The sequence below is a fragment of the Cervus elaphus genome, chromosome 26 (assembly GCF_910594005.1).
Source record: "Cervus elaphus chromosome 26, mCerEla1.1, whole genome shotgun sequence".
NCBI classification, from domain to species: domain Eukaryota; kingdom Metazoa; phylum Chordata; class Mammalia; order Artiodactyla; family Cervidae; genus Cervus; species Cervus elaphus.
The window spans coordinates 44,151,110-44,172,989 of NC_057840.1; the positions used below are offsets into that span (position 1 = coordinate 44,151,110).

Genomic DNA, 21,880 nt, shown 5'->3' on the forward strand with positions numbered 1-21,880 from the left:
ATTACTTGATTAAGTCTACTCTTTCTGTGCCAAGGAGAAAATTATGTTTCTGGCTGTATTTGGAAGCAATATCCCTAAATTATTTGCTTCATTCTTCTTTCCTCATGCCTTAAAAGTAGCAGAGTAAGTGTAGTTTTTTGGAAGCATTTTGATAAATTCAATTAAATCTGCTGCCAGGCAGTAAGATTTTCTGTGTGTAGTTTGTGGGCAGTACACCAATCCATTTTTTTCCCCCATTTTTCCAAAATTTTGGTGTCCAGACTTTTTCTTTAGGTAAGTAAAACGTTACCTTACTATATTCAATGTTTTTAACTTTTTCCTTCTGGTATGTTCATAACAATTTGCCAACTTACTCAGACCAGGTTGAGGGTATATTTTACATTTCTGCAAAGCATCTCCAGTACATTTTCTATTTGCAAAATGGCAACTTTATGTACAAAGAAATTATGCAAAATTATGTACATAGAACATTAAAAAGCTTCAAAGTATACTAAATGAATCAACTTAATAATCAATGAAATAAATTATTATTTAAAGGCATGGTAGCTGGTTTGAAAATAGACAGTCCAGTTTAAGGCGCTAGACACAGAACAGCCCTACAAGTTAAACAGTGGTTTTAAATATACAGATCTTCCTCTGTACTTTCTTAACAGCTGGAAGAAATTACAGTCCAGAGAGACATGTGTGTAATTGGAATTAAACAGATGCAGGCTGTGAAGAAAATCAAACATCTCAGGGTAATAGATGCAAACACTATTATTGAAACTCTGAGGCATTTTTTATTTGTTTCTTCATAATGATGGCAACTGTTGCCACTCATGTATACAAACTACCTACAGTAGCGTAAAGAAGTGACCCTTTCCGTTTGTCTCTCTTTGAAAAAGTCTAAAAGGACACAAGCCAACTTCTAAAGTGAAGCCAAAACGTAGTCATCGCAGCATCTTTCCACTGAATAAACACCGTCTGGTATAAGTATTGACGAGGTGCTGGCGCTGGGTGCCTTTACCCCACCAGCTGCCGAGCACTCTCTGACAGATCCATACTGTGCTAAACCCATCACACCCGTCACACTGCCACAGAGGAGGAGGAGTGAAAAATGCCACAAAGATGAAGAGAGAAGCTTGTCCAGTAGAGAAGGAGTGACTTAAATGTCCTGTTTCCAATTCAAAATGTCTTTGACCCATTTTAATGAGCACGAGCCTGCATTTAAAGACACAAGTCGCACAAGACGCAGGGCCAGATGGTGCCCTTTGGAATAAAAGCGCTCTCAAATGGAACATACCAGGAGCCTCGGAGTGCCCTGATGGTACCGGCATTTCCCCCAGTTTATGCCCTTTACTTTTATGGTTTTTGGTTTCCAGCTCTGCTTTTGAAAGTGCTTACAGATTTTCCATTTAGAAGCCAAGAGTTAGGATTCACATACCAGTTGATCCAAAGCCAAGTATGAAAGTGACAATCAGATTTTTATACATCATCACGTTGATGGTAGACTTTTCAGAGCTCTCTGAACTCTTGTTATTGATATGGAACAAAATAAATGCAAAAATCAACAAGCATTTGAAAAACAGTCTGGCGATTCTTCAGCCAGCTAAATGTGTTGTAATATGTTAATGTATGACCCACTAATTCTACCCCCAGGTATATTCCCAAGAGTAAGTAAAACAGATATTCATATAAAGACTGGTACACAAATATTCTTCCCTGGTGGTGCTAGTGGTAAAGAACCTGGCTGCCAATGCAGAAGACATAAGAGATGCGGGTTTGATCCCTACATCAGGAAGATCCCCTGAAGAAGGTCATGACAACCCACTCCAGAGTTCTTGCCTGGAGAATCCCATGGACACAGGAGCCTGGCAGGCTGGCATGCATGCACACAAGTACTCAAAACACAACTGTTCACAATAGTTAAATAACAAATAAAAATAATAGCTAAAATTGATTAAATTATATCAGGACCTTTTTTTCAGGATTTACAAAAATGCAGTGAGGTTGTATAAATAATGTACAATAAATGTACATTAATTATTCTCATTCTACAGATAAGGAAACTGAGGAACAGAAATTTTAAGCAAATCCCTCAGCTACATAGCCTGCACAAGGCAGAGTTGGGAACTTGGACCTCACAGGGAGGCCCCAGAGTCCAGCTCTTAACTCTAGACTCCACACTGCAAAGATACTCCCCACAAGGTCAAAACATGAGGTGGATCATATGTGGAAGGCAAAGTGACAGGTGATGTAAACAGGTGATGTTTATGCTACTAGGTATTTTCAAACTCCTTCCAACTATGATCACAGAGAGAGAAAGAAAGGGAGAGAGAAAGAGACAAAGAAGGGGGAGATAGTGATGGAGAGAGAGAGGGAGAAATTATCATTTTTAAAAGCTGTTGCTGGACCAGGGAGTATTTTGGCACAATAGAACGGAATAAGAAATAATGGCTTATTACCTTCCTGATTTTGAAAAATTTTAGGAAATCACAGTACGAAGCATTAGAGTTAAAATACGATAGTGTGAGATTAAAATTTTAGGCATGAGTTTAAATTACATAGAATCCTTTATCTTTTATTAGTTTTGGTGCTAAGAAACTGCCACCTTAGAATAGCTGGAAGTTGAAAAATCCAGATCCACGTGTTTCTAATTGAGCATGTGCTTGTCATCCAGAGTCACCTGGAAATCCTGTTAAAAATTTGGTAAGAGGGAGGGTGTATATATATATATATACACACACACACACATATATATATAATATATATACATGCAACTTATTATTATATAATATATAAAAGTATATATACATACACATATAATTATGGCTGATTCATGTTGTACAGCACAAACCAACACAACACTGTAAACAAATGTTCCTACAATTAAAAAATAAATTAAAAAATCAATTGGGGTATCTTTCACATGCTTCATGGTGCAGCCAAAGTAAATAAATAAATCACTAAATCAGGCACCTTCATGTAACAACCAGACATCAGAGATTCAGGTAGACTTTGGAGGGCCTCCCATCCTCCATAGGTCTCAAAAAACTGCATTTCTCTCGACTTTCCCCATCTTCATTCAAGGAAATTCTAATATAAGGAGACTACAGCAAATATTTTGAGAAATGATATAGTATCTCTATTTTTCAAAGAAAACATAAAAAAATATTATATTAAAATTTAATAAAAATGAAAGGAAATAAACCTCTCTACTTTGAGTCACGAAAAGCATGAGCAGAATTATGAACCACTAAGAGAAGGAAATGGCACCCCACTCCAGTATTCTTGCCTGGAAAATCCCATGGATGGAGGAGCCTGGGAGGCTGCAGTCTATGGGGTCATCGCAAAGAGTCAGACACGACTGGGCGACTAGAAATGAAAGAGACTAGCAGAGGAAAACGAGAATACTTTGATAATGAAGTTGTAACTATTCAGCACTTTTCTAGTGCCAGAAAAGTCAGCCATGGCTAAAATTCTGGTGGTGATATATCTATGTACTTTTCTTCCCTGTTATTAAAGTTATTAAAAAAACAGAACTGCAAATTTAAGCCAAACAATGTGACCGAGCTCCCCTTAAAACTGAGGTCAAATCCATCATTTTGTCCTAATGAAAACTAGCAATCCTCTCACCCCATGCCTGCAAAGACATGTTTGAAAGTGAGAACCTCAGCACCAGTGTCATGCAACCTAAGCTGATGTCCATTGAGAATCTGCTCATCTACCTCCAGGTGACTGTTTAAAACTTCGAGAGGCAAGAAAGTCCTATTACATGTGCAAACATGGATTAATTTCAAAAGATGGCTAAATTAGAAAACTGAGTTGTATAACAACTTGTATAACAGTTGTACAAAAGAGAAGTATAACATAATATTGTCTCGTATTTAAAGCTTGTAAACATGCACATTATGCAATACAGAATGCAGTAAATACATACATTAAAAGGGTATTAAGAACAAAGATGACACTGACCAGTTTCAAAGTGAGGATAGTAGTTACCTCTGTGGGGAAACAAGGAGGAGACAGAATCACAAAGAGGTGCATCAGGGCTGGACTTTTTTTGTCGCTGTCCTTTAGCCGCTAAGTTGTGTCCAACTCTTTTGCAACCCCGTGGACTGTAGCCTGCCAGGGGCTTTCCCAGTAGTATTGAAGTGGGTTGCTATTTCCTCCTCCAGGGGAATCTTTCTGACTCAGGGATCCAACCCGAGTCTCCTGCTTGGCAAGCACATTCTTTACCATTGAGTCATGAGGGGAGTCCACTTTAATTTTAGTTGTATTATTTTGTTGCATTTTTTTCTTAAGCTGAATGGTGCATATATTGGTATACGCTATATTAGCCCCGTACTCCTCCGCAATCCTGAAGTACTCGCAATAACAATTACAAACGTATATCCTCTCCGAACTGCATACAATTGTTTATACACAAACCGTTTATTCATTTTTGACTTGTAATGGAAATCTGACTGATGCAGGAAATCGAGATTGCTAATGTCAGGCATTGCAAAACAACAAGAATACTAATCAAAATTGAAGCCACTGATACAATTTTCATGTATTTCTACTACAGTTCTCTGTTTAGATTCTACATCTAAAACTCATCTTGACTGGGAGCATATGTGCACATTCTCAAATAAACTTTAATTGAAGAATGTGTCTTACTATATATTATCTGCTGGCACTGTCAAACACTGAGACCTCCATTTCTATATCTGTCTATTCTTTACCGTCAATGACAGACACATATAAGCAAAATGCCTACTAGACACCTGCACTTAAAATTTATTTGAAACCTTAAACCCTTTAAGCAAAATTTATTTGAAACCCTTATCCCTGAAACATCCCTCTGCTTCATTTACTCTTCCCTGTTCCTGGTGGCATCAACAACTAACACGAGTTCCAGTCAAATATCTGTGGGTCGTATTTATTTCTTATTTTTATTTTTAGTCAGGTATACGTGCTTTCGGGCTTCCGCTGTGGCTCAGATGGTAAAGAATCCGCCTGCAACGCGGGAGACCTGTGTTCGATCCCTCGGTTGGGAAGATCCCCTGGAGGAGGGAAAGGCTACCCACTCCAGTCTTCTGGCCTGGAGAATTCCATGGACTGTGTAGTCCATGGGGTCGCAAAGAAGTCGAACATGACTGAGGACGTTCACTTTCACGTTTCACTTTCATACCTGCTTTACAATGTTGTGTTAGTTTCTGCTATCCAACAAAGTGAATCAACTATTAACATAAGTACACATGGGTTTCTCTGGCGGCTCAAAGTGTGAAAACGTCTGTCTGCAACACAGGGGACCAAGTTCGATCCCTGGGTCGAGAAGATCGCCTGGAGGAGGAACGGCAACCCAGCTGAGCACCTGCCTGCAGAATCCCACGGACAGAGGAGCCTGGTGGGCTACAGTCCGTGGGGTCGCAAAGAGTCGGACACGACGGAGGGGCTACAATCCGTGGGGTTGCAAAGAGTTGGACACAACTGAGCAACTATCATCTCCTACTTGGACCTCCCTCTGACCACCCCAACCCCTACTCCATCCATCTAAGTCACCGCAAAGCGCCATATGTACATCTTCACTTCTCTCGTGCCTTATCAGTAAGCCCTACTGAACAACCTCTAAAACACCACAGATGTATCCCTCCATCCAACTCGAGCACTCTGCTCCCATCATCTCTCCTCGAAACAACTCCCTCTGTCTCCTAATCAATCTCCTTCCCTCCACCAGGTACAGCCACACTGACCTTCTTTATGACCCTCAAATATGCCCAACTAATTCCCACTCCAGGTTCTCTGCACTAGCTGCCCTCTTTCCCTAGAATGTTTTTCTCCAGATATTCCCAGGACTGGTTCCTTTAGATCTCAGATCAGATATCACCATCCAAGAAAAGTCTCCTAAATTTCCCATAACTATGAGGTTGTATCCCTACTTTTATGCCCATTTTTTTTTATTCTAAGAGTTTACCATTATATGAAATTTACCATTCTTGTTATTAATAGTTTAAACAGTTATGATTGAGCTTGGGTACCTGGAGCAAAACACTGCCTCTGGAAGCATAACCAACTAGTGGGGTTTGTTTTATACATGTAACAAGAAGCCCTGAAAAAAGCTGTCCAGAGCTCATTCAGGGGCTCCACGACCCATAAGACACCTGACTCCCTTATATCTTTCTATGCTGTCCTTTTTAACACGTGAATTTCACCTTCAACGTGTTCTGATAGAAAGCTTTAATAACTCCTTATTGCTCATGGCATGTAGGCTCCTGGTGTGACTCAGCCACCCCTGAAAGATGACAAGCTCCATCCTGACAGCTGAACCCGTATTTGTTTAGCTACGACAAACCCATGAAACAGGAATTCAGAAGTCCTCATTTAAGGATCACTCCTTCGTCCTAGTTGTCATGCACAACAGCCATGCACTCCAACATACCTGATAGATTCTGCTTCAAGGTTCTCTGGGGCCCCTTGACCCCATGTCCTTCTTCCCCATCAGGACCTGAGTTCAGGGCTCAGGACTGCTCACATTGCAGTGAGGACAAAAGTCGCAGGGAGCTACATGATCGTTTGTGTGGAGGGTGTGACAGAATACAGGGAGAAGCAAGAAGGAGGTGGTCTCCTAAGTGGCCTGACCACCTGCCCTGTTTCTGCCTGTATTCTGTCACACCCTCTCCACAAACCAAGCATGGAACTCTCTACAACTTATGGGTCTTCTTGTTGTCTGCTCCAAGAGAGAATGCTCTCTACAAGCGGGGCAGGGCTTGTGTGTCCTGTTTACCACTGTTCTCCCAGATTATCAACCCGGACCACGTATACAGAGTAGACACTCAGGAAACATTCCAAGAATCGAAAAGCACATCTAAATTCCTGAAAGTCATGTGCAAGGCTCCTCAGCGTTTGGTCCTGTCCACCCCTCTCACCGTACTGCCTGCCACATTCTTCCGTTGTGTTCAGTAACAAAAAAAGACTGAATTTCTAAACTGTTCAGATCTCGGTATTGTTTTCATATTTTATTATCTCTGCATAAAATGTTTTCACCCCTTTTCATACAGGAAACTCGTGATTATCTCCTGAAGTCTCACCTCCTGATTCTCCTTAGACACCATCCGCGGCTCCTCTGGGCAGCACTTGGATGATGGTGATGGTGAGGAGGGGGAGGGCAGTGATGTGACTGCAGTTTCAGCAACTGACTGTAAGGAGTGCGTGCAATGCACCAGGTACACTTACACGTCCCTCACTAATAGTGACACATCTCACACCCTCATAACAACCACGTCAGGGAGGAATACTGCTTTTCCCATTTAAGAGAAGGAAATTGACACATAGAAAGTTTAACTAATGTGGTAAAGTTCATTAAGCTAATAAAGAGCAAAGCCTGCTTTAGACTCAGCTGGACGGCCTCTGTAAGTTGCACACAATATTCCTCCAGCCAGGTTGTAAGGCTGTTAGGAGGAGGATCCATATCCTCCTCCAAGTATCCTCCAAGTACTCATGAGACTTAACGGTGTCTCAATAACATGATACTAAGTGAATGTTTAAAAACTCAGTTATACAAATACAGAATGTGAGAACTGGCTAAAATGCAGACCTTATAAAGAAGAGCTAAATGTTTAAATTGACTATGCAACTATATAAGTCAAATCACTAATCCTAGAATAAAATACTGGGCCACATTAATAGGCACACCATGTTAAGGGTGAGTGTTTGCCCCAGCACAGTCAAGACAGCTCCGGGGTGAAGGATCTGGGTGCTGTGGTCAACCAGCCCACGCCTATTCATAAGATGGGACAGCGAGCGTCTTTTTCCAGCTCTGCATTCAGAACCTTCAAAAAGACCACAGTGAGAGGATTTATACCACCGAACCTTCGAAGCGACAGTTGGGCCTTTTTATTATGGAGAGACAGTTTGCCAGCAAAGTGCTGTATTTAACCCAATTAGAGCTGCTGAAAGAACCCAGAAGGTTGCCTTGTGGAGGATGGATGTTGATTAAGAATGCTGTGGAGGGTGAGCGGTGGAACTTGTAAGCAGAATATACATAATGAAGGCACAAATAAATTTAATGAGAGACCAGGGTGTGAAATATCAACAACTGTCTGTCCTCTATGTTATTTTTTATTTTCTAGTTTCAATAAAAACACCATTTATAGATACAATATTGATTCAGAGATGTAGTCTGATGTTCTCTCTCTCCCATCAATCTCTTATGCCAAGAAAATAAATAAAAACCAAATAATATCAAAATTTTAAAAATCCAATACTTTTGAACAGGTGATGGCCTATTGCTACATTCTTTCACCTAAAGCAAGAATTGATAATACCATACCAAGTAAAAAGCAAGTCATAAAAGACTTCTAAAAAGGTGACTGTATTTTTCAAATTCATTACACAAAATCTGTGCTTTTTAGTCAAATCGAATTGTAAAGGAAGTTTGTAAATTTACTGATATTTTTCAAAAAGTAATATCCCTTGATATTTAGTGTCTATATGTTCAATTATTTTTATACATTTTCAATGAAACATTTTTAATAAATTTGAATCATAAGAATTTCTACTTTATTATAATTAATTTAGGCTTTTAACTATATTATAATATATATTATATATATATATTTCCAATATATATAACAGGGAAATGGAACAAATTGTGTTTTAAATTGTTTGCTATCAGTGAACAGGATTAAAAAGCTGATATATGATTATATGTATGTAGATGGAGAATGCATACTTTTAAATAATGCTATAGAGGTGAAGGTAAAGAAAAGAGATGAACTCAATAATTATACCAGTAGAGGGATGGGATGGGGAGGGAGGAGGTAGGGGGGATCGGGATGGGGAACACACGTAAATCCATGGCTGATTCATGTCAATGTATGGCAAAAACCACTACAATATTGTAAAGTAATTAGCCTCCAACTAATAAAAATAAATGAAAAAAAAATAAGCAAAATATGAAGATTGACCTATAAGAAATCAATCTTTTCCTTTTAAAGCACTCAAAACAGAAAAATATACAAATTTAATCTACCTTTAAATGGACTACAGAATGATAGGTTATGTAAATTTAGCATTTCCATTCTTCTTATACATTACAAAAACAACAAATGAGTCATTTAAGTAGGTCGAATAATGTTTTTCTCTCTTCAGAAAACCTCCTAATCTTCTTGCCCTCTGTTTTACATTGGAGTGACTCACAAACTCTTAGGAGTAATCTCAAATTATTAGGTGCTGCTCATGAAACAGATTTTGAACACTAAGTATACTTGTAAAGTTGTTCCTAAAATAAAATAGTTCAGAAATATTCAGCACATTAAAGAAAAAGGTAAACTAATTAACTTGTCATAAAAGGTTCTTTTCCTAAAATAACAATTCATCATTAAGACTTAAACTGGAAGAGCTCCCAAAATAATACATATGATGCCATTCTGAGGTTAGCCTGTGGCTAGAATAGGAATTTGGAAGAAGGCAAACGTGTTCCTTTTTGGCATGTTTTAACACAAAATAATTTTCAACATGAACTTACTGCATATCAGAAAATATTTGTTCTTTTTGTGAACTATTCATCAAAGTAAATTAATAAGAGTTTAAACCGTGCTTATGTGTCTGTCCTCTGTAGGTATAATTTCACTCAATACCCATAGAAACCCTATGAAAATACAAGCACTGTTACCATCTCCATTTTATAGACGAGAAAAACAAAGACTTGGGAGTGTAAACGACTTGCCCACCCTAGAAAGTCTGACTTAAGAGTGATTCATACCAACTCCAATATAACCATGTATCAGAAAGTCGAGTAGAATTCTAACTAAATGATTTTACCTAGTATATGACACTCTTGAAGTTTTAACACCTCTGTTATATATGGTAGAGGTGTATGTTGGAGATGACATCATTAAAAAAAAAAAAAAAAAACTCTGGACTAAAAATAGATATAAAAGGCATTTAGCCTTCTATAGAAGTATGTACCTTACTGAAAAGAATTGACTGGGAGGTGACAGGTAAACTGAGGAAGCAGGTGTTACCTACCCTCACAGGTTGCAAAGTTCTTAGTGACCAAATATTAAGTAACATTGGAAATGTCTTAGATAAGCTTTTTATTTTTATTTTCTCTCTTTTCAGAGCAATGTTTGATGAATTATGCATATGTGGAATGCAAACACAGATTCAATTCACTTTGAAATACTTAAGGATATAAAATGAACAGAAAATATCCTTGGCAAAACCTGTATTGAGTTTCAAAAGCCCACACATTTGAAACACAGTTTGTGATGTGCTCCAAAACACAAACATCAGTGGGTTCTCATACTCCTCACTTCTTCTTCTAATGTCAGAGTATTCCCATCAATTTAAAAAGCAGAGCTGTAGGCTATAATCAGTGTACCTATTAAATCATATGGGAATGGTATCTCTGAATCCAAATAGATCAAGATCTGCTATACAAGAGAAAATATATCACGGCAAGACAAAATTCAATAACAGAATAAAACCCTCAATGAAATACTGTTTACACAAATTAATTCACAAAGTTTATAACTTTCTTCCCAAAGAATCGCATTGCCTCGATGAATGTGCTTTTGTCTATGTGAAGATATATTTGCACCAAAGGATAAAACAATTTTTTTTTAAAATCTGCAAGTAATTAAGACTAGAGCACTCTGCTGACACAGATCAGGAGTACTTGAGATTTTGCTTCCATTAATGGAGTTTGTCCTCTGTTTAAGTCTGAGTCTGAGTGTGTCCTCTGTTATATAACATATGGCCAAAAGACACTCTTGTACCACATCCTTTAGTGCCTTAGAAAGGTTAGTGTGGCAACCCTGACTTACCCAATGTTAATGTCATTTAACTTCTGCTCCTAAATGCCTTCAGAAAGTTGTATTCTTATCAATATTAAACCTAACAGTTGGAGAAAAAAAATAAAACTCTCCCTATCCTATTTAATTTTGCTTTCTCTATCCTATGAGCATCACTGAAGTTAGAACTAAAATAAGTTATTTTTCTTACACTTTTGACTTTATCTCTCATTATCCCATGTCTAGAAAATGAAAGGCAGCCGTGTGAATATTTACCATTAATATAATCCTTATACTCAGCTATGACTCAAGCACACTTACAAACCAAAAGCAAAGGAGAATACATCTTCTCATACTGATCAGTTCTAAGTGAATTTGACATATAAGCTTTAAAGAGTACTTTCATATAAAACGTTTCATTGTACTATGACAATAATCTCAGACTTGTTACAATTACTTAGTAAGAGGAAGAAGGAAAAGGCAGAATGTGGCTGATCAATCTTTGGTCTAGAAGCTTTAGGGTGAATATTATAGACAAATTCCTGAGTCTTAAATTATTCTGTAAAGGATGTAAAAGTGTTACTTGCTCATTCCTGTCCGATTCTTAGTGACCCCATGGACTGTAGCCACTCAGGCTCCTCTGTCTATGGGATTCTCCAGGCAAGAATACTGGAGTGGGTAGTCAATCCCTTCTCCAGGGGAAGTTCCCACCCTAGGGAAGGATGATAACTATATTAAATAAAATCTTAAACAAACAGGTCAATTGCATGATGGAATCTAATCCAATAACAGAGAAAACAGAATGTTTGAAATGAGGACTTCAGTGAAAAGTAATCAAATTTCATAGTGTGCAATCACTCCTTTTGTCAGGTTTCTGAGGAGACAGGCTTTGCCTTTCTTATGCTAATAAAATAGATCTAGGTTAAGATCAGGGGGATTGGGTTGCTCTGGAGTTTCACTCCCCCACAGATTTTCTGCCTTGCAATCTGAACACAGTAAGGGCAATGAGATCGGCTGTGAGACATAAGCCCATTAAATAAATCCACACGCTGTGTATCCTCGGCCTCTTATAAGCTAAAAGAATCTCTCTTTTTTTCCCCTTCAAGTCTGTATTTATCCGTGGCAATCCTCAAAGATATTTCATAAGTCTGCAGGGGCACACAAATGTCAAGACTTCCTTTCAAAAGAAAAATAGCCATTTCTGAGGGTTCTGAATTATGCAAAGAGGTAAGTAATTTGGAGATCCTTTCTGACACATATAAACAACCCGACACAAACAGATAAAATAAGGGTCTTTCTGAAACGAGCACTCGATCTGTACAGATTATCATCCTTTGATTCTAGACCCTGACACTTTGCAGTAGGTATCAGCTGCCACAATAACACATCAGTTGTTTGGAGGAACTCAAGTGGATATCTACATTTTTACCTACATGAATACTGCCAACAGTCAATTCCAGTAGCACATCAACCCGTTGGGAAAAATTCTTGTATTCTTCCTGAAGTGTCTGAGGATCTCATTTACATGAAGGTACTCTTAAATACAATGAAATCATACAATGATTGTTCTCAGTATAATGGTATCTAATCTGGCTTCCTTTTGTCTTACAGTCAGAGAAAAAAGGAATTTTAAGTAAAACATATTGGCCATTTATACTGTAACTTGCAGAATGCTTCTTTTATACAAAAACAAAAAAATCATGGTGGAACTGCACTGTAAGTTCTAATCTAGCTTTTTTTTTTTTGTCTTATAATCAAAAGAGAAAGTAAAAAAAAGAAGTTAAATGAATTCTTTATAAATGAAACCATTTCATCCCTAAATTCCTTCTAGTAATAAATTTACATTAATGGTCTTCCCTAACCAGTTTATCCACCACAGTTACAGGAGCTGCTCATTTATTGCCTAGGACTATAGTGTATCACTCTCAAATCAATTTGGAAAATGTACAACTAGAGCACCAATCGTTAAGAACTATGCATTTTCGTTTATTTGAAATATTTGGTACAGCCTTTGAAAAAGAAATACTAATCATGTTGATTTAGACCTATAAGGTGCTAAGGAGTCTCTTTAATAATTCAAAAAAGATGCCTTAATAATCTCATAAGTTTTATTGACCTATTGACTTTTATTGTGAATTAATCATTGTCTCTGAGAATCGATTATTTTCCAATTTCTTATGCTGAAAAATCTAACATAAATAAATACTGTTCCTTTAAAACAGATGTAAATAAAAAGCCTGTTTATCTTCTAAGGGAAAGAGGGAAGAAATTAAATTTTTCTGTGGTTTTTTTTTTTTTCAAAATTAAATGTTATGTTGAGATACTGTAGATTCACAAGTTATTGTCAGAAATATTACAGAAATATCCCGGTTCTCTTTCCCCTGTTTCCCCCATGACAACATCTTAAGAAAATACAGTATATCATCACGATGTCACTACTGGCAGCAGTCAAGATACAGAGCGTTCATCACCACGAGGGTCCCTCCCACTGGCCCTGTTGCCGCACACACTATTCTTTCCTGTTCCCCACGCCCTCTTTTACCCTTGGCAACCACTCATTTCTCCTCCGTTTCTCCAAATTCCTCATGTCAAAAGTGCTAAACTAATGGAATCATTTGGAATGTGACCTTTTGGGCACTGGCTTTTTTTCACTCAGCATAATTCATCCAAAATGTTGTGTATTTCAATAGCTGCTTTATTGTTTTTTATCACTGGTATGGATGGACCACAGTCTGCAATCACTTCACCTGTTGAGAGACATCCGTGTTGGTTCCAGATTTGGGCTAATAAGGATGAAGCTGCTAAATATTCATACGCTGGTTTTGGTGTCATATAGGAAATACAAGTTTAGCTTTATAAGAAACCATCCATCATACTCTCCACCAGAGTGGCTATAGTATTTTATATCAATGACTCAGTTTCTCCACATCCTCACCAGCATTCAGAGTTGTCACTATTTTGTATTTTAATCTTTCACCTATCTTAGCAGTTGCTTTGTGCTTTTACAGTCATGACTAGTTATATTGTGCTGCGGTTGATGTTTTTATAGGTTCAAGTATAGAAATCTTACTCCCTTTATGTCCCTTTATCTCTCTCTTTATATTTATCTTCAACAGTTTTTCAACATTCATTGAAAACTACCTAAGACATTGTTATAAATTTTTCTACAACCTTGAAACATAATTTAGAACACTAAAGAAGAGAAGGAAAGTCAACTGTATTTAACCATACTTTTGCTTACTGTGTTCTTTCTTCCTTCCTTCCTCATGTTCCAAAGTTCCTTCTTGTATCATTTTCTTTCATATTAAATTTCCTTCCTTGATTCATTCTTAGAGGGTAGTTTTGTGGTGACAGTTTCTATTAGCATTTTTCCATCCAGAAATATATTGACTTCTTTGTAATGTCTCTGCTTTTCAATATGCTGTCTAGGTTTGTCATAGCTTTGCTTCCAAGGAGCAAGTGTATTTTTAAGTGTCCTTACATAATGAGGCTTTTATTTAAATTTTCTGTTTTCTATGACATTGCTCCAGCTGCAAAAGGGAGGGCTCCACTTACTACTGCCAGTAGAAACAGAAGTCCAAGACCCCGCTTGGTATCTGATGACACATGACGTGAAGTGAGGCCTCCTCATTATTGCTATAGGGGGGTGATTTTCAGCCCCACACACAGTCTCCACTGGCAGTGTGGTAGAGGGGTTTTTGTTACTGCTTTAGAACAGTGGAAGGCCTCACTCTCCACTCGGGCTCTTCTGTGATCCCCTCAGAAGTGATGGGGAGGGGGACCTTGTTGCTGGGAGGTGAAGGTGGAAGCCTCACCTTTGGACTGTCTTCTCTGACCAGAGCAGTTATATAAAAGCACATCATTACAGTCTCACCAGGGGGCAATCTAGGACCTGCCCTTGCATTCCTCACTACTGGTGGGGGTAAGGGTTGGCCACAGTTTTACTGTGTGTTTATCTGGCAAACTACAGCAATTGTCCAACAGGTTTCTATATTTTCAGTAAACTCTGCTCCTTGGATTGAGAGGAGACTTTCTTTTTTTTTTCCTTTTTTTCTTTCTTCTCTGCACATGACAGCATTTCCAGGTACTAGTTTCATCAGCTTCAAGTCTAGAATATATTTGATTAAAAAGAAACATAGAAGAAATTCTAGCCCATATTATTCCTTGAGTCCTGAGGTTTTGAGCTAGTTTGCATTTCTTTTTCCTCCTTTCAGAATCTTCATACGTTTGTTTTATGTGTAATGTCCACAGTTTTACCAAGAGGAGTAGGTAAAAGTCTGTGTATTCCATCTTCCCAGAAATAAAATCTGTGCCAGATGACATATTTGCTGAGGCCTCTATTTTTGCCATTTTTATTCACTTCTTTAAGTGAGTGAGTGAGTGAAAGTCTCTCAGTTGTGTTCTGACTTATCCAGTCCATGGGATTCTCCCGGGGACCTTTCCAACCTAGGGATCGAACCCGGGGCTCCCACATTGCAGGCGGATTCTTACCAACCAGCCGAGCCACAAGGGAAGCTCTTAAAGCTATTAAAATCTTGTTGATAACAAAATAGAACATCTTAGTGCACAAAGAAAATAATTACACTCAAACGGTGCTTCTTCAGGTGGTCTGTGGACATATCCTTCAGGAACTGACGATTCTATGAAACTGATCAAAATGTTGTGATATCAGATGGATTATAACATTAAAAAAATATATTTTACTATTTGAAAAGATAAAAGTACTTTTTAAAATATAAATATTTTCATAATAAGATTCTGGTCTTGAGCTATAAATTCCCAAAGTGCTTGGAGGAAGGCACCAAAAACAATTTCTTTCTAGAAGAAATTGAGACTCTTAAATGTGAGAAATACTGCCCGATTCCTGGGGTGATCATTTGTCTCTGTCTTCCCAGGACACTGCCAGCATCCCTTTTTTTTTCCTGGAATAATCAGTAATAGAGCCTTCCTTCACATATGAAGTGCTCCATTTTGTATAGCAAGCTATGATGGTCACATTATCTGTGATCATTATGAAAAAATATACAGAAAGTAAAGACAGGTGGGAGAATCCCAACCAGTGTTTGCATCCCCCGGGCATTCTACCTTCTCTTCAGTACACCAAGGCCTTTATTCAGCCTTTCTTGTGGAAACGATAAGCAGCTCATATGACGGTTTATTTTCTTTTTCTCAGCAGCAACTTCTTAATATACATTTTGTGCTTATAGTGTAAAGTATAGCACCTTTAGGGCTTCCCAGGTGGTGCTAGTGGTAAAGAGACTCTGGTTTGATCCTTGGGTCGGGAAGATACCCTGGAGAAGAGAATGGCAACTCACTCCAGTATTCTTGCCTGGAGAATTCCGTGGGCAGAGGAGACTGGCGGGCTACAGTCTATGGGGTTGCAGAGTCCCAAACGACTGAGCAACTAACACACATAGCATCTATAAACAGTAGCGCTAGACCCTCCCATGAGTAATAGGAAATTCCTCTTGCCCAATGGCCATCTAGCTGGGACACTTTGTATGTTTTTTTGAGGGGGCGGTGGGAGGGGGCAAAGCAGCTTTTGGCTTGAACTGAAACATCAGCTCTTCCTGAGTTGCAGGCCTACCAGCCTTCACAAAGGAACATCTCCATCACCTCTTCCAGTTTACAGGTCCTCAGACTCAGAATGAAACTAAGTTTGCTGACAGATTCAGATTTAGGGACTTGTCAGCCTCCAAAACTGTGCAACCAATTCTTTGCTATCTATCTACCTATCTATTTTGTCTCTCTGGAGATCTCTAACTAATACACTGGGCTAATAACCTATACTGATATTAATAATATTAATAATAATAACACAGCTCATGTGAATACAGTGAATTCTGCTCAAACAAAAATCTTATCTAAATTCTCAAGTTCCTATGATTTTAATGGTTAGTCTAATTGCAAGTTTCATCCATTTTGGCATAGACAGCTACGTAGAATCTTAATTTCTGTGTATAATTTTGAATAATAAATTGATGATTATGTAAAGCTGATTCAGGGATTCTTGATATGCAGTGTGTTAGAACTGGAAGATAGGAGAAAGGGTGACATTTGATTAGTCCCTGAATACTCTGCTACAAGAGCTGACAAAGAAAAAAATATCAGTTCACTATGAATAATATGTCAAACACCAATATTTTAGATTACATACTTGTAAGCATAAGTAAAATAATAAAAATATGGACAGAAACATTGTTTATGAAGTAGGAAAAATGTATAGGTCTTTCCAATTTACTTCTAACAAATATAGTGTGTGGCAGATATCTACTTTATAAAAATACATTTTAAAAGCCATAATGTGGTGATGAATCTTTACTGAACAGCACAGCCACAGTCTATTTTTAGTAAATATCTGAGGAATAGTAAAGTTTTTGTAAGTTTTCTGAATTCAAATTCTACTATTCTAAGTAAAGCCTATGAATGTGAAGGTCAAACATCTATTTATAAACTCCACAAAGTTCTTTTCAGTTAAAATGTATAAATATCACACACACACACACACACACACATTTTACTGCCCCAGTAAAATATACATCCTATTATCATGGCCTTAACTGTTTAAATTATTGCAGATATCCTCATCATAATTCATGATGGAGAGTTGTCATGTTATTTAAGGTGATCACTTAGACCCTGATAATAGTAAAAACAATAATGACAACTATGATAGTGATGATGCTAATAAATGCTAACATATAGACAGTGTTTACCATATGTCATACTCTACTGTAAGAGTTTTACATAAATTAACTTAGTCCTCACAAAATCCCAATGAGAGAGGTATTATTATTAATTCAATTTTACAAATGAGTAAACTGAAGTAGGACAAAGGCTAACAGAGTTTTGTCAAGAGAATATATTGGTCATAGCAAACACCCTCTTCCAACAACACAAGAGATGACTCTACACAAGGACTTTACCAGATGGTCAATACCGAAATCAGATTTACTACATTCTTTCCAGCCAAAGATGGAGAGGCTCCACACAGTCAACAAAAACAAGACTGGGAAATGACTGTGGCTCAGAACATCAGCTCCTTTTTATAAAATTCATACTTCAATTGAAGAAAGTGGAGAAAACCACTAGGCCATTCAGGTGGACCTAAATCAAATCCCTTACAATTATACAGTGGAAGTGACAAACAGATTCAAGAATTAGATCTGACAGAGTGCCTGAAGAACTGTGGACGGAAGTTCATAACACCATACAGGAGGTGGTTGGCCAAAATCATCCCAAAGAAAAAGAAATACAAGAAGGCAAAATGGTTGTCTGAAGAGGCCTTACAAGTAGCTGAGAAGAGAAGAGAAGCAAAAGGCAAAGAAGAGGAGGAAAGATATACCCATCTGAATGCAGAGTTCCAGAGGATATAGCAAGGAGGGATAAGAAATCCTTCCTCAGTGCCCAGTGCAAAGAAATAGAGGAAAACACTAGAATGGGAAAGACTAGAGACCTCTTCAAGAAAATTGGGCACACCAAGAGAATTACTTCATGCAAACTGAAACACAGAGGCCATGTTCTCTAACTATATTAGATACCATTTAAAAAATTATTTTGCCTTAATTTGAAATATTAAAAACTAGATGCTCCCTACATATAATATAAACACTCTCATTACAGAGGATCATCTAGACACTTAGAAATGAAGATTATACAACATCATGGAAAAAGCCTATGATATAATGTTAAGGGAAAGAGATTCACTACATAAAATTGCATTTTCACACCGATTACAACTGTATCAAAGTCAGCCATGCACACAGTCAAGGGCTGTGAAAGGTACAACACAATGCGGGAACCGCTGCTCCTCCAGGAACTCCCTGCCTCTCTTTCCCCTCGATGGCCAGCTGAGCCGCGCCCATGACGAGGTCCCATGATTCGTGCTGAATCCCTGAAAGCTGGTTATTTCCAACTACAGTCCTGGCCGGAAGGTCCCTAAGTCACCACCACTATCACCAAGTCCAAAGGCTCTTTTCTTCCTCATCCTCCATGTTTTCACAGCACAAACATTCTTTACTAGTAATTTTCTTTTCCAAATTATCTCTGAAAATGTCAGTTGGATGGACGATGTCTCCTATACCGGCTCCTCTCCTCTTACCTAAGGAATTGCTTGTGCCGTGTCCTCTGCACCTTGGCGACTGAATCTGTTCCAGTTACTGCAATACTTACCTCCATGGAGAGAGTCCTCAAACCGAAAGCAAGCCCTGAGCTCAGCACTGCCATATGACTGCCTGCCAGCATCTCCCCCTGGCATTAACTCTTGTAATCTGTGAAACTCCTGTCAGTGATCAAACAGGATCTCCAGACTCCCATGTCCCTCCAGGGCATCCTATTTTATTCTCCATCTCCACACATGAAACCTTAATGTCACTTGGGTCAAAGCTTTGCAAAATACAGCTCCCAACTCCCTTGTCACCCCACCTTCAGCATCTCCTCTAGGTTCCACAAGAATAGGAATCTACGCTTGTTCCCACACACCTCTCATGCTCATTCTTCATCTCCAGAATCCTACTTGAGTTTCAACTCACCCAGAAGTCTTTATTGGTGACTTTCATTCAGCTGTGTCTCCTATACCTTTAAAATTCCATAATACTTTTATTTCAGTTTTCATATGGCAGTTATCATGTTTGACACCCTTATGTTATAGCCATCAGTTTGAGCCACATGAAACTGCTGATAGTTTTAACCCATGTGGTTCAGTCTAGTATTACTGTTGATTTTACAGGGCCTAAGTAAACAGCAGTGTCTACAAAAACAGCAGTGAGTTCTGCCTTTCTTTAGGATCCCCTCAGAAGCCCAGGATACTGGAAGTATTTGTTAAAATCAAGAATCTTAATCAATCTATCCATATATCTACATTTATATCTATCTATCTGTAGAAATCAATTGTCTATGGTAATCGGTATAACCTATCCACTCCAGTGGTAGAGGAGAGAAGCTCTAGAGCCTGAAAACTTCGGGTAACATAAAATATTTTTGTTCAAGAAGCTGTTTTAAAATAATTTATGAAGGGAACATTCTTGGTTTTAGAGGTTGGCAGGTACATTAAAAAAAAAAAAAAAGCTTTCTAGTTGATTGAAATTAAAAAAAAAAACAAACAAACCAAAATACTTTTCAGAACAGGTGCTTCCCTTATAAAAACAAATTGCCCAAAAGCAAAGCAGAGCACCGTGTGTGCACCGTGAGTGGAGCAGAATGCTGTCGGAGGAGAGGAGCTGGGGAAGCCGGGGCGATTCAGATTTCCATAGCATCTCGCTTACACCCAGATCCAAAGCCTTTCGCAAAGCAGTAAACATCATCACCAAAAAGAGACAGCGACAGGATGTCACTAAAGTAGGGTCTCTGGGTAGAGACACAGCACCCCCCCACACACACACACTGTTCACAGCAGCAGGCCCCCAAACGGCTGCAAGCAGAAGCTCATCTGTGCTGGTTAAGCAAGGGGGACGCGGGGAATGTGTTTGCGGGTTCTTCAGGGTCACCTGAACCGTCCACAGAAAGCAACTGGTTTTTCATACTTTCTCAGAGAACAACTTCAACCCGTTTGGAGGCCTGTTTGCTGGCTTCCCCAACACAAGACAGGTCTCCACTCCCAGAGGAAGGCACTGCTCCCCAGTCACCTACCCAGTTCACCCCTTCCCCTGCGGAAATCCCTGCTGGGAATTGAAGCCCCCACGCCCCCCACCCCGATGAAAAGATACAGCGCTTTGATGCTATGAGGAGCCCCGGGGTGCCCGGAAAGCATCAGGGACAGGAGAGAAAAACACTCGCTGCACCCTCTCCAACATTTCAGCGGCCCATTCTGGGGAACATGTTACTGAAACCTGGAGAAATTAAACACACAGGTGGACATCCGCAGTGCGTGCGTCTTCCTCCACCGTCGGCTCGGCCGCTGATGGGCAGGGAGCTCTGGAGCCTGCTCCCAAGGCCCTGAGCCCCAAAACCTCCTCCCATCCCGAGCTCCGGGCGGCAGACCCGGGACCATCCTGCAGGGGTCACAATTGGGTTACAGATCCCTCCCGGTACGGTGACTGAGCAGCCACATCTGGGACAATTTCGGTGACTCCTTCATTAGGATTCAAATGGAATAAGTAAGGTAGAAGTTGAACAGTCACAGGAACGGAGCCTTGCTGCTCCTGTAGTCAGTAAACATTTATTCACTAAGCCCAGTCTGTGTGCGCGCTCTCTCTCTCCCCTTCTCTTCTCTCTCCTAGCCACAGTTGTTCTTACAATCCTTCCTGCTTGCTGTTTTAATGCATAATTAAGAAGGTCAGAATTAATGAAGCGGTGTGGAGTAAAGTTCAAGGAATCCCTAGGCACTATTTATTCTATTAGATCTCAGGCATGAATGTCAGCTTGGCAGCGCAAGCAGCATAAGCAATGGGGCTGGCCGCAGCCCAGGAACCCTCCACCAAGGGAGACTCACCTGTACTGTCAAGTCATTCCGAAGCTCCTTCCCTGCGAAAATCACACACAGCTGGTCAGCTGGAACCCCCTGTCGCTTAGCAACCACCTCCTTGAGCTGGAAGATGCTGGTGTCAGAATCGACCTCCACTGGGAACCCGTGGTTAGAGTTGAACCTGACAAACACTGGTCAAAAAAAAAAAAAAAAAACCACACACGAAGCTTTACTCAAACTCCTTAAATGGCAATTGCATTTAATGGCAATCCTTAATGGCAATGCAACATGTCTGAATTGATTTGCCCCTCTCCTGCCCTTTGATAAGCAGTATGCATTTTCTTTCACTTATAAAGCTTAAGGCTATGGAGCAACATTTGGAGAAGAATGGAGTTATCCTATGGGATTTCCCTTTCATATCAGTCAGTGACCCACAAACAAAATTGCATGCTCCCTTTGACATCCGTCCTGTGAAACGGGGGGGAACTCAAGCAGAACACTTGCTTGATTGGAATTGTGAGATTCCCAAGAGTTTATCCAGGAGATTCAGCTCTGACAGCCTGTACAAACTCACACTGCCTCTACGGCATCCCTCTTAATAAAAAATCAAAGGCATCGTGTTAGCGCTCATGGCATAGCAGCGGAAAGACATCAGATCACTTTCTGGACTAGAGTGAAGACGCACCAGGTTGTGTCTAAGAGCCTGAGCCATCGTTGG

General features: G+C 39.3%; 1 protein-coding gene across 6 annotated transcripts in view; it reads right to left on the reverse strand.

Moving 5' to 3' along the window:
* The window catches only part of PRKN (parkin RBR E3 ubiquitin protein ligase), a 1,214,524-nt gene that overhangs the window by 961,886 nt on the left and 230,758 nt on the right, over positions 1 to 21,880 (reverse strand). For 4 of the 6 annotated variants that reach the window (XM_043888525.1, XM_043888524.1, XM_043888522.1 and 1 more), the window contains one exon: positions 21,190 to 21,353. In XM_043888525.1, coding sequence (XP_043744460.1) covers positions 21,190 to 21,353 — 164 coding nt within the window. Of the gene's footprint in view, positions 1 to 3,954; positions 4,098 to 21,189; positions 21,354 to 21,880 lie in introns of those variants that run through there. The other 2 variants (XM_043888527.1, XM_043888526.1) reach the window with 2 other exon arrangements.